A 13,883-nucleotide genomic window follows, 5' to 3' on the forward strand; every position below is an offset into this window, starting at 1 on the left:
TTACACCCTTCTAATAAAGTAGTAATACCTAAATGACCAAATATTTCCTTAACTTATTATAGCATAGTGTAAAATATAAGTATTACCCCAATTAAAGTATATTTATAGAATGACTTAGGAGTCATTTTATAATGTCACGTATTTAATTCTCATTTTGTAACGTTTATTTTATAATTTTTGACATAAAATAGCGTAATCTGAATTTGATTGGTTGCTGTGATATATTTTAATGAAAAAAAGTATTAATATCAAGTTCGTATTTAATAAATAAAATATTGGGATTTAGATAATATTAACTCTTACTTCTATTAATGTTATCATTATTTTAAACTATTAATTATATGTATTATAAATATACTATTTTACCTTATAATAATCTTAATAAGAGTATAATTTGTACATCGGAACTAATGATATTTTATATTTCTTAAAATACCACTCACTGTACTTCACAAATCTTGTAATCTTATATTTTAATCAAATATCAATTATTCCATTGTTTAAAGGTAATATTCAAATACATTTATTCAAAACAGTATCTAATTAGTACAGGGTACCTACTATATTATCCTGTGTAATTGCTATATTTTTGATATAATTAGTATTTATGTATATATTCACGACCAGATTATTAAATTGTCGTTAAAATCATAAAATTACCTTGTTGTAACAATATTTAAGACTCTTTATTATTGAGAAAGCTACCATCTGCTTTTTCAGCATCATTTTATTCCAAATTTTGTGTGTTTCATTAACGATTCTATATTACTATCTAAAACTCCATTTAAACTACACTAATAACCTTATTAAAAGCTTAATATTGTACAGCAATAAATATTAAATTGCCCTCGTATTAAAATTTCTTCACTCATCCAAACCTCACCAGTCAAAAAGGGAAAAATGGGCTCTCGCTCTTATCTCCAAAAATATCAAATCCATCGTTATCGTACTTAAACCCAAATGGGTCCTTAACCTTACTGCTTGCAGTGACAGAATTTGTTGTCTGATTTCCGCCCACATCAAATGGTGATTTAACCTCCAAATTTGCTTTTAGCCCCTTTGTCATGTCCATTGCCGGAACTGAGCCGCTAGCATCGTTGAAGAAATTGCTGCCTGAAACAGAACTTTGCATTTCCATAGAAATTTTGCTCCCAGAAGGCTGTAGAGGCTTCATAGAAGACACAATATTGAGAGGTAGTGGTTACAATGACACACTTCGTGATCCTACGGACGAAATTTGTGATTAGTCTCCAAGCTTCAAGTTTGCGAACATATTGTTCTGGTTCGCTGTCGAATCGGAGGACATAGAAATTTTTTGAATTCCAGGCTGGTTTTGCTGCTAAATTTGACCTGCAGCGAAGCTGAAATGAGGTGCTTTCAGCTAGGACTAAACATTTAAATTTTGAGAAGAAATGATTGAATTTGAAACAGATTGGAGTGCTTGCGGGTGGTATTCCACCGTGTTAAATGGCTTTACAGAGTCAGAATGGTTGGATTTCTCAGGTGGTGTCACCTCTTGAATAGCCTTGGTTTTACCTAAATTTTGATCCATTGGTGTGAACGGCTTTTGGATCAGAAGTTGGGCATTGGTAGGAAGGTCTGAAGGCGTCGCAGAAGGTAACTGAGGTTCAATGTTATGTTGTAGGTTTTAGATCTATTAATTGTATTAATTCTACTCAATTTATTGATTTTAAAGTTATTACTGTTATAATTGTTGTTATTGTAACTATTGCTAATACAATTGTTATTGTTATTATTATTGGGCTTGTTAGTCAACAAATTAAGTAGGCTTTTACTGCTATTATTACATCATTTGTTATAGTAATTGTTATTACTGTTACATTTATTATTATAGTTATTGGTTTTGTCTTAAAACCTCATTATCTTGCTAATTTTGATTCTGTACTTAATATTGTCCCTAAACTGATTAGTTCATGCCATAAGTTGCTTTTAATGCCTCCATCTTAGCATCAATATCTGCAGAGTTTGATTTTCCTAAAGATGTAGAAGCTCTTCGCATAGCCTATTCTAAATTCTATTTTGCGTTGTTGAAAGATGCAAAATTTTATGGATTTTATGGCTAAACTACTGGAAGTTACTAAGAAGTAGCTAGATTTTGAATTTATTATGGTTGATAATTCTATTGATTTTAAATCTAAGGTGGTTGTTATCTACCCTAACTCATAGCTCTATAAAGATTAAATACTCTATTTTCAGCACTTTCCATATCCTTTAATTCTTGTTTTTCAGATTCAACTTCCATAAGTAGTTGAGCAGCTTTAAGATCGTCTTTTTTGGTATTAATTTCACATTTAAGTTTCTCAAACTAATATGCCTTTAATTCTTAGTGCTTGAATAAATCGTTAATTTCTGAATCCTTAACTCTTATATTTTGTTCTCTAACAATTAAATTTCGCTCTTTTTCGTGCAATTTTTCAACTTATTAATGTAACTAGGAATTCATATCATCTAAGGCATTTTGCTTTAATTCAACCTATTTTTCATATTGCTAGATTCTCAATTTCATCCTTTCTACATCTGCTAGTTCAGATTATAATTTTACTTGATCTTGGATTAGTTATCTTTCTTGTGAATTAAGTCTTTCTTCTGCTTTTCTAGCTCTTTCATTGGCTATCTATATTGACTCCACTGAAGCTGAACAATTAAGAGATGATTATAGCTTTGTAAATGCAGCATTAAGATAATTCAACATACCAGCATTCTGCTAACTTCCACCAGCAACTTTAAACGTGTTCAAAATATTATTAACTTGCTAATTTTGTTCTTAAAATAACTACTAAATATTTTAAGTATAGTTTAAAAATTATCTTTAAATAGGTTCAAGAACATTATTATTAAGCTAAGTATTTAACTACTAGGATATTTCGTGTGAGATCACTTCAGTAAGTTATGATAGCTCTTACTTAATAGTTTGTTAAATTATTTTTGGATCAAAACTTGCTTATTTGGGCTAGTTTTCTAACTAAGAAGAAAGCTCATTTAATTATTGAGTAAACTAATCATTATTTTGCTGAGAAATTTTCTTTTCAAACATTTATTTAACGGAAATCATCTCTTATCGAGCTTAACTAGCTTAATTAAGAAGTTCATTTGCTTAAAATTAAATTTATTCATTAATTTGCTTTATAGACTCTACTTAACTATGTTTATCCTACAAAAATTAATCTTCCTGAGTAATTTATTTTTATCTCATTTCAATTTCTAATTTCTGCTTAATAAAATCTTACTACTAAGATTATAGAGATACCTACTGTTCAACTAAGACATCATATTAAAACTTAAGCTATTTATTAAAATCATTAATTTCGCCCAACTAACATTTAAAATCTTGCATTTACGTTATGATTTCTCCATTGACTGATGTTTGTATATAATCATGTAATATATTTACGGATTAGTTGATCTACTTTAATTAACTATCATTTCCTTCTAACTATTCTTTGATGTCAGTCATTGGAGTTTGTAATTAAATTTATGGCTAATCTACCACATTATTATTTAACTAATTAACAGTCTAATGCTACATTTGAACAATATTCTACATTTGCTATTGAAGTTCAGACAATTATTTTTAAATAAACTGTTCTTAGTCGGACCCAAATGTTGACTTCTATCTAATGAAATCTGGCTCACCAACAACCACATTTTAAACTGGTTATGTATTATTATAAACTTAAGGCTAAATTTAAGGCTATTACTAAACCTATTAAATTTATTACTACTAAAAAGCAGCACCAGCCTGTGGTTTAACCACTTCCTATTAAATAACTGATTCAACTTAATGTGCTTCTTAAACAGCGATTTTATCCTATTTTTACAAAGGGGCATCAAAGAAACCTTTTTTACCACTACTGCTTCTCGAAGGGGGCTTTGATGACTTTTTCGACCCAGGTTAAGATTTTGCAGGTTACTCCTCAAATAAGAAATCATTATCTTCGCCGAAATCGAATTCGTCTTTTGTAGATTTTGATTCAGCTCTAGATTTTGGTTTTGCTGGAGCCATGAAATCGTCTCCGCCGAAATCATTTTCCGCAAAATCACTGGTCTATTTAGCAGGTTTTCTTTCACCAAATATGTCATCATCACCAAAATCAAATTTCGCTTCTTTTTTAGTTTCTTTCGGTGCGTCTCCAAAATCGTCACCTCCAAAAATGTCTTTTTCCTTCTTTTCCTCTTGCTTTTTGGCAGGAGGTTTAGCCCCAAAATCATCATCTTCTGGCATCTCATCCGTCTACTTTTCGGTTTAAGGTTTCTTTTTCGCTTTTGGTGCATCGCCAAAATCGTCCCCAAAATCTACAAAATCGTCATCATTTCCAAAAATATCAGCATCCTTTTTGATATCTTTTTGCTAATTATTGTCAGCGCCAAAACTGCCGAAATCATCGCCACCAAACATATCATCGCTGTCCTTAGCAGCCGCTTTTGGTTTTGTCTTTTTTGGCTCTCCAAAATCATCTCCGAAGTCACCAAAGTCACCAAAATCGTCATCTCCAAACAAATCATCTTTTGGATTCTTTTTAGGCTTAGTGTCCTAAGGTGATCCAAAATCAGCATCAAAAGACAGATCATCCATACCGTCCATTTTAAATTTTGAGAATAAATACAAATTTTAAAATATATTATAATCATATAAAATTATTTGAATTTTTACAATATTCTTTTAATATGAGAAAATAAGAAAATTTTCAGTAAAATTTATAATGCATATTAATGTGAATATTGAAGTTAAATAGTTGATGCAAGTCCTATACTATAATCTGAGTTCTTACTAAAGCATTAAAATTAAATTACGTTTTTAAAAAATATATATTAATTATCTCTAGATCTCAAAAATATCACTATATTTATTACTAAACTCTATTTTAAATTACTATTTTATGCAAATTAGTCCACTTATTCAGAAGCTATAAAAGTCAAGCATCTATAATAAACTTTATTCTTCAATCGTATTTAAAAAATAAGTATTTTAAACTAAGCTTTAGTTAATAATAACTAAGGATAAATATTCATAATCTCGTCGATTTGCAACAATCAACCATATATTATATAGCATAAATTTATTATTAACAAGTCAAATTCTTTATTAGGAGATAAATAACAATACATTTATAGCAATAATCTGTGAAATCTAAGTCTTATTCTATAAATTTTATTTTTAACATTAAAATTTCTTAGCAACTATACCTAATATATAAAAATTTGGAATCAATTCTCCAATACTATCCGATTTACCTATTCAGTTATTATTTTCAGTTAAGCAAGATTTGTAATAAAGATAAAATTATTAACAGCATTAAAATAATATATTTTCTATTTTAACTATAATTAAATTAAAATTTTATATATTTTTACATATATTTCTGTAATATCTATTACATAACATAATTACTATACCTCAATATAGAGAATTATTTACAAATGATAAACCAATTAATTTAGCACTACTACCAAAACTTCAGATACGTATTATAAACATTAAAAATATCAACGTCTCACTGTGACAAACGCATTCTATACAGCGTGACCCTACATTCTGCGTACTTTATCCCTTCCTTCTTTTCTACTTTAAAACTCCCGCAAAGCCATTCCAGCAATACCTGCAAAAACTCCACTAACAAGCATTTAGACATGCTTTTCACCAGCATCAAACTGGCTAAAAATCGCTATTAGGCATGCCCCAAAATCCCCATAGCTAACGCTAAATAGCATTACAGCTGCAGCAGAAAGATAAGAATATTTTGTGTTAGCAGTAAGTAGAAAAAGTGAGTAGCCAGAGAAAACTGAAATTACCGTCTAGGAAACACAATTGGAAGCTGTTATTACAGCTGCAAAACCAGCTAACACTGATGCAGCAAGAATTTGTATCTGAACTGCATGCAATGCGAATGCAGAAATCGCTACTGACTATAAGTAAAAGAAGAGGATGCGATGTTCAAAAGGGAAAATTGCAATTTGGGAAAGCAAAATAGGAACAGCAAATTTAGAGAAAAAATCAGTTTCCTGGGATGCAAAAAGCTACGATGTGATTGCTGTAATAATTGCAAGAAGAGATATTGAAGAGACAACAGTTTTGTGCAAAGGGTAAATTTTAAGCTAAGATTCCATTATTAGCTGTTTAAATTATATGTAGTGTTGTAGAGCGTTACATCAATAAATACAGAATAATATTATAATTATCAGTAAGAATAGTGGAATGGATCATATAATATCATTAAAAATAAATATAAATGTAATAACATAAAAAAAATCAGTAGAAAGATCATGGAATGGAAAAAGAGGATTTATTATAAGTTACATATTATTATCTTATATACTGAAGATGTATTTTTATTGTAATGTAAAGTATTAGTAAAATAGTTTATATAAATAATTATGTAGTATAATTAAAATAAAAACATAACTAATATTATTGAATATTAAATTATTTTTATTCATTAATATACATCATTATATTATATTATATAATATTATAATATTTACTTCCGAAATAATATTAATAGTAATAAAAAGATAGAATCATTGTATACGGTGATTATTTTTAAAACTAAAATAATAATATAGCATTTAAAACTAATTACATAATTATTATTGTTAAGTATAAATAATTTATGAGCTCATTCGGATTATTATAATATATTATATTTCCTTCAAAAATAAATAATTAAAATATAGTATAAAATATATAATAACAAGAATGTCACCGTCCTGTTAACTCTCGTTTCAATTATTAAAAAATCTCTAAAGCAAACAGCAATATATCTTTATAAACATCAGCGCAATTAGATTTTCCAGTCTCGACTTCGCGCAGTCCTACCTCTATTCCCGCCCTAAAAACTGTAGAAATTACACTTAAATTAACTTTTTCGTATAATTTTATCAGTGCCTCTCCTGCCTCAGTAACTTGAAACACATTCCTTGCTTTTAAAACAAATTTTCTATCTTATATCGTTTGAATATGTTCAGCAATAGTAGCATCAGTCCCAATCCCATAGCGCTCCATTTTTTCTATCAATATTTTTTCATTTAGAACTGTTTTAACATGTTTTGCTACTTCTAATTTTACATTTTTAACCATTTCCTTAATATTATCTTTTATGTCAGGAATTATATCAATTCCTACATTATAAACTGCCCGCCATCCCGGATATTTAATAAAAATCTTTGAATCATTAACTTGCATTTCTGAAAAAGAATAAGAATATTTATGACGAGTTTTAATACACTTTTCGCTGATTGAAGCCAAAAAATGTCTTAATATATGCTCATAAACTAATTTATGGTTATCATCTTTAAAATTTTACGGTACTTTCAAAGGATGTATTGGCGGGTGTGCTTCATCAGATTTGCCACTAAAATTATACATTTAAATTGTTGATATACTTTTCGCATAATCGACTATTTATGATATTTCAGTGGAATTAGATCCTTATATTGTCCTTAAAATTTTCTATAAATCCATACTTTTGCAATATTATTATGTATCAGTTCGCGGATAAGAAATTGAACCTTGTTAATATAAAGATTCAGCAATTTTCATTAATACCTTCCCAGAAATTTTACCCACTAGATCTTTTTGTAACTATACAGTGTTCAACGGCTTTGGTGGAATCTCTGAAAATTCTTCTTCTGTGCTAACAATGTCAATATAAGGTCGAATAACTAATTCCTATTATAGCAATATAGCCTATTTCTTCACGTAAAAGCTTCCTTAAAAATCTGATTACAGGTTATGATTTTCAGTATTCAGTACTATTTTTGCACGCTCCATTTCATTTTTGAAATCATTAAAATACAGTAGTCCCAAAGTGGGAGTTTGACAGGTACCGAATGTCAAATTAGCGCGATCCTTTCCTTCCTTAATATCTAATATTATTTTATTTGCATTTAGTTTTTAAAGGCTTGAAAAAGCATATCCAATTCGTAAATCCAATTACTAGCGTACATCTACAGCTTCTATTTAGGAAGTCTTAAGACTGTCGATTTAGGAGAATGCAGTAAAAATTTATTATCTATTTAGAGCAGAAAAACGCATTCTAGATGCCCTAAAATTAGATGACTAGTCTGTAATTTTGTGTTATTTTGACTTTCGGACATTTGGCAATTTAGAAGGATAAATAGATATTGTTTTGAATTGTGAAACCGTTTCAACTACCTCATAAGCTATATGTTCGCCTTCACGGTCGTTATCAAGACATAATATTAACCTATCAGATTCAGGTACCAATTTCTTCATAACCTTACTGAACAAACTTCCAAGATCAGTAAACACTGGAGATATAGGTGAGGTAAACATCTAGTCAGCTGTATTTTACTTTTAATCGTCAAATTGATAATTTGTTACATGACCGATTGTGTGAGAAATTGTAAAGTTATAATCAATAGAATTCACAACTGATCTAAAAGTAAAGACAGAGTAATTATGAATTTTTAAAGGTTATATATATTTATCTGCTAGTATTGATGCAAGCTATCTAGCTACTGATGGTTTTTCAGCAATTAATAGAAGCCTCATTTTTGGAAAGGTATTATGTTATAAACAGTATATTAGATTATAAATTAATTTAATTATTATTATATTATATAAAATTCACGTTATAAAGTTATAAATGAAACATTTTTAGACTTGAGTTTAAATAGTGAATTTATAGACTTCTGAACAATGAAAATAGAGTAGACTTTGGTCATTCTTGAACTTAATTTTTCAGCATTGCCTTCAATCTCTACTGTTGAATTTTCTTTACCTCTTCATCTTCAAAATCACTATCGTCTAGACTAATGCTCTTATCTTCTACTTTTGCGTCAGGTACAAAAAATTGTCTGTCTGAAGAGTTTAAGAAAATTCGTCTAATATAACCATCATGACAGCTATAAACAATCATATCGCATTCTTTTTCCTTAGCTTCTATTTTAATAAGATTTTTAACAATATTAACTCCCTAAACAATATCACCAGCACCACTTGGAACTATATCTACACTCTCCCTCTTTACACATTTTAATGTTTTGTCTGCACATGCAACAAAAATACCTTTAGATTTCCAATCAGTAGTTACATCTAAATCTAAACCCCAGTCTTGCAATGATTATTAGAAAATTTCTGTGAAATCAGGAATTCCATGGCTTCTTCCAGAAATCAAATCTGGCAATTCATAAACTCTGATCAACTTTTCTGCACAGCTAACAAATAGTAATTCATCTACATATTTTATACACTTAACCGAATTTATTAATTCCAGCTTACTTTTCTCATTTAAATCATGGTCATACACTCTAATTTATCTATCCGAGCCTGCAGTAGCAATAAGATTATTTGGTAATTCAATAATGCAATCAATAAATCTTTTATTAGTTTATTTTGAAATTAATCTTTTTTAATTTTCATCATATTTCTCTAAGAAACCATCAGCGGTCCCCACAAATAAAAAATTTTTAACACCTAACACAGATTTTATAGCATCATTAAATCCAGAAATTATAATCTATGGATCTTTATGTATAATAACCTTACGATCCCAACCACCAGATGTAATAGTGTTTTAATACATTGTCAATGCTGAAATTGGCCCATTATGAGAAAAGAACGCTTTTTCAAATTCTGTAGTACACCAATTCATACAATGTATAGCTCCAGATGATGTTCCAACATATGTCATTTAACCGTCTTGAAGTTATGATACAATTTTAGCATTTACAGAATACTGCATTTTAGAATACAAATTTGCAATCTAAAACAATATTAAATAATATATATTTTTTACTCAAATATATAATATAATTAGTTTACTAATCATACTATTTATTATATAAAAATATATATAATTTTTACCCTTTCAAATCAAATGCTCTGTCTACTTATATAAAATATTATTCAATAGGCGACTCCATATAGTGTAGACTTTTCTCCTGGTAATCCATAAACTGTTGAATTTTAATTTAAGCCAAAGTATTTGAACTCTGGAAATTATATATCGATAAATATTTAATCTGGAATGGTTAATCTATCTGTATTATAAGGATAGTAGCTTATTGTATCTTGGAATTAAATCTCTGAAACTTAAGTTAAGGAGATAACTAATTCACTTCTAACTTCATATGAGTTTACAATTAAAATTGCTCCCGCCCAAGGACATACTATATTAACTTTTTCATATGAACAATTTACTCCAATCATAGATAATTTTTAAAATTCTGTTAAACTTGAAGGTTCTACCATGTAAGTATTATTCCTTAATTGTGATGTCAGCGATGCAAAAATTTCTGCGCCAGTAGGTGTGTTACTTTATTTTACTAAAGATTAAGCCTACTTAAGTACTGACAGCTGTGTAAATTCATCTACAACTTTTTGTGGCTACTAAGAGTTAACTGTTAAGGACTTTACTATTCTTAGAGGTGTTATTAAATCAAACTAAGAAATTACTATTATAACAGTAGAGTAGTAAAGCTTTGTAGATGTTACCTTAGATGGTATCTAACATGTTATGAAAGTACCATAGTCTATATATTGCTACGGATTTATTAAAACTGATTTATAACCACTTGTTCGTCCTCTTGGTTTAAGACCACATATTAAATTTCTAACTATTGTAGGAACTCATGTTCACCCATATAATCATGGATATGTCTAGGCATAGGTGGCAACAGATCCATTATTCTCTAACATTATTGGATATTCTATTTCTGGAGATATTATTATACCTAGATTACTGTTGTAATAACTTATCAATGCCACACAAACTAAACTTTACATAAGAGTATTACAGTCTATTGGGCATAATAATTTAGATGTAGCTCTTACGACTGATATGAAAATACTTTTAATGCCCAATCTTAATATAATTGCTCCATTGGTCGAAACACCAGCTACTTTAACGCCAATTTAATCAAATGCAGATGATGTTTCTAAATTTGAAGGAAGTTTATTATCTTCCTGTAATTTTATGAAATCACATCCGTTAGTAAAAATTATTGATTCAACTGAGCCACCAAAATATTACTACGCTGCCAGATTTAGAACTACCTTGTCATCTAAAGACTCTATTATTGCAAATCTTTTATCGTCTGTCAATCATATTCCCACTATAAATAATCATTAAGGATAAAGTTTTGACTTCTTTGAGTAATCATACTATAGCTCTGCATATATATATCAAGCAGATATCAACCCACCTATTTTGTCGTCTGATGATATTATCCCTTTAGGGGATGTTATATTCTCATTGGCATCTCTTTAAACTTCTGGGGCTACATATCCTATAAATACTTCTTTAGTATTTGCATAAATTATATCTGCTAACATTAAAGACAACATCGAAGTTATAACTGGTAATGAATTTGTTTACTTTGCGGTTAACAGAGACAAAACTTCTCTAGATAAAAATGGAATAACAATAGATATTTAATTACTCGATTGTGCTTAAAAATAATTCTCAGTTTATCACTCATAGTTCAATCCATTACCTAACATGCTATAACATGAATCTCATTATGGTTAGTTTAAAAACAAGCAAAAAATAAATATTGATTTCACATAACTTTCGTAAAAAGTAGATTATTTCTCCATTCAATTACATTAATAATCATGTAAAGTATAATTGTAAGTTTCATATTTAGGTGAATCTGTACCTGTGGTTATTCAGGGCAATTAGAATGACTTCGTGTTAGATTTAGGCGATACTTCAGATTATTAGGTATTTATTAATTCATCTCACGTATATAATAAGTAAGGATATCTAAAGTTATAGATACTAGAAGCCACTGCTAATGATTTTGAGATTCAATATGCTGTTACAGCATAACACTATTAATCAGCTGTTTAAGATTTATTACCTAGGCAAATTTTATTTTAGGACAAAATTTCATCTAATGGGTAATAAGAGAGATTTTTCTCTACTAAATCTAATGAAAACTTATTTATTAAATTTTCGGCCTCTAAATTAAGCGAAAATAAGTAGCTAAAATGTAGATTTGTTTTCTAAACAATTACAACCTCTGATAATTTGCAATAATAAAATGGACAATTAGCATTAAGAAATCAACTTAACATTTTTTAATTTACAAACGAGAACAATTAGGAAATTCGTATTAAACTCAATACTACTAAAGATGTGTTAGTTTATTTTTGTTAATAAAAAGTTCCAGACTTTTCTGATTACGCGATGCGTTGTGTGTAACTATCTATGTTTAAAGATTATTATTTTATTAAACATAATTTTGAAGGATACTCAAAGGGGATTAACTACTTTGGGATCACTACTTCCAATGCCGAATTGGTTTATACTATTTCTATATTAAAGCACCATAAATTAGAACTTTCTATGCCTAATGTGGTGGAAATTAATAATTTAGATTATAAATTTGTATTATATCCTGAAAATTTAGTTAAAACAGACTCTATTATTACTGAAGTTATTAACTGTGAAAATTGCGCAATTTGTTTCAGTAAAACCAATCCAGATATTCAATTTAATAAGGCGAGTAAAGTTGGAGATTGTGATTTCTTAATTGGCATTTTGTAAGACCAGAAAAATCCTTTATAGCAAAGTAATGAACTCTTGGCGGCTTTTGGCACACAATAATTGTTTGGTACCATCATATCTTATTAAAGAGTTGGGAATTTTTAGATGATAGAATTTCAAGCAAATGTAGTAAAAAGAGCCATGTTTGATACGATGAACCTTGCAACTTTGGGATGGACACTTAAGCAAGAAGATACATAAGATGGTGTAACATTTTATCCTAATGCTTATTATAAATTTTTATTGCCTAAATAGTAATTATTATCATAGACTACAATCTCAATTACAATTGGCCCTTAGATAAATGAACAGTAACCTGCGGTAAGCGTAATTAGCTTCCATTATTCAGTATATTTGTCCACTGTTTCAAAAACACCAAACCAGTTCCGATTTGAATATGAATCAAATATAGAAATTGGAATTACTACTATTTCACTTGATAAAGAATAAATTAACAAAATTATTGAAAACAGTTGTGTCACTGATACAACTTGTTATTTATATTTAGGGGTTTTCGCACAAAAATAATCTTCAAAACCTTATTCAATTACCTAAACATATTTGGCATTAGAATCTACAAATACCATTGATAATGTTGTTCAATAATTAAAATTCCATACTGCTAATAATGAAGGTATAAAAAATAATGGCAATAGAACGCTCTATAATTTTGATGTTTTCGCTAAGCCAATGAGCTTTATCCTATCTCCGTGTAAAGGTTATCCTACTATGCGTGCAGGTACTACTGATTATTTTTATAGATCAGTAGGTGCTGATGACAAAATTGATGTTAAGGAAATGATATATAAGTCTAATAGTGCATTTGCTTAAGAGGTGTTATTTTCTGTTAGACCTGCGACTAGATATTCATAGCTAGGTGATTGGTTTATAGAAATTGGTGATTTTAGGTAGATTAATGATAACTGGGCTGCTGACTTGTTTGTTGGTATTTAGGATCCTAGGCCTGGTATCCCTATCAAACCAATTACTGTTTAAAAGACCAAGACCTTATAAGTTATATTCAAGCCTAGCATCCCTGTAGGCCCTAACTAAAATATTTAATCCCTAGAGTATAATGTTTTCTCTTTACCGAACTTAAAGACGGAGCAAATGTATATACCTAATACAAGCTGCGGCCTTCTTATGGGTGGAAAATAGCTACTGACAAACTGGATAACTTTTGATTAATGGGATGACTATTATTCACTCTAAACTGATATTGACTTCTCTTCAGATCCATCTTCTGAACACTTTATTTCTGTGGTGGTCAGATAAAAGGAAACTAACCTTTCAAATAGTTATAAGGCTGTTATTATTGATAAAGACGGAAACCCAACTGAATGATTT

At 29.0% G+C, this 13,883-nt stretch overlaps 5 protein-coding genes across 5 annotated transcripts; 1 reads left to right on the plus strand and 4 right to left on the minus strand. All coding sequences in view use genetic code 6, as the record gives it.

The window, feature by feature from the left end:
- Positions 1-886: 886 nt before the first annotated feature.
- Positions 887-4,603, minus strand: SS50377_24566 (uncharacterized protein; the record flags this gene model as incomplete). Its single annotated transcript, XM_067908407.1, has 1 exon — positions 887-4,603. The coding sequence occupies one exon, from the start codon at positions 4,601-4,603 to the stop codon at positions 887-889; it is 3,717 nt and encodes a 1,238-aa protein (XP_067763228.1).
- A 902-nt stretch (positions 4,604-5,505) lies between these two features.
- Positions 5,506-6,126, minus strand: SS50377_24567 (Transmembrane domain-containing protein; the record flags this gene model as incomplete). The annotated part of the gene is made up of 1 exon (XM_067908408.1): positions 5,506-6,126. One exon carries the CDS (start codon positions 6,124-6,126, stop codon positions 5,506-5,508), a length of 621 nt encoding a protein of 206 aa, XP_067763229.1.
- A 592-nt stretch (positions 6,127-6,718) lies between these two features.
- Positions 6,719-8,533, minus strand: SS50377_24568 (DNA topoisomerase; the record flags this gene model as incomplete). Its single annotated transcript, XM_067908409.1, has 1 exon — positions 6,719-8,533. The coding sequence occupies one exon, from the start codon at positions 8,531-8,533 to the stop codon at positions 6,719-6,721; it is 1,815 nt and encodes a 604-aa protein (XP_067763230.1).
- A 169-nt stretch (positions 8,534-8,702) lies between these two features.
- Positions 8,703-9,725, minus strand: SS50377_24569 (WD40 repeat protein; the record flags this gene model as incomplete). The annotated part of the gene is made up of 1 exon (XM_067908410.1): positions 8,703-9,725. The coding sequence occupies one exon, from the start codon at positions 9,723-9,725 to the stop codon at positions 8,703-8,705; it is 1,023 nt and encodes a 340-aa protein (XP_067763231.1).
- A 135-nt stretch (positions 9,726-9,860) lies between these two features.
- Positions 9,861-13,880, plus strand: SS50377_24570 (uncharacterized protein; the record flags this gene model as incomplete). The annotated part of the gene is made up of 1 exon (XM_067908411.1): positions 9,861-13,880. The coding sequence occupies one exon, from the start codon at positions 9,861-9,863 to the stop codon at positions 13,878-13,880; it is 4,020 nt and encodes a 1,339-aa protein (XP_067763232.1).
- Between the last annotated feature and the right edge of the window lie 3 nt (positions 13,881-13,883).

Source organism: Spironucleus salmonicida, chromosome 5 (genome assembly GCF_000497125.1).
Source record: "Spironucleus salmonicida strain ATCC 50377 chromosome 5, whole genome shotgun sequence".
NCBI classification, from domain to species: Eukaryota; Fornicata; order Diplomonadida; family Hexamitidae; genus Spironucleus; species Spironucleus salmonicida.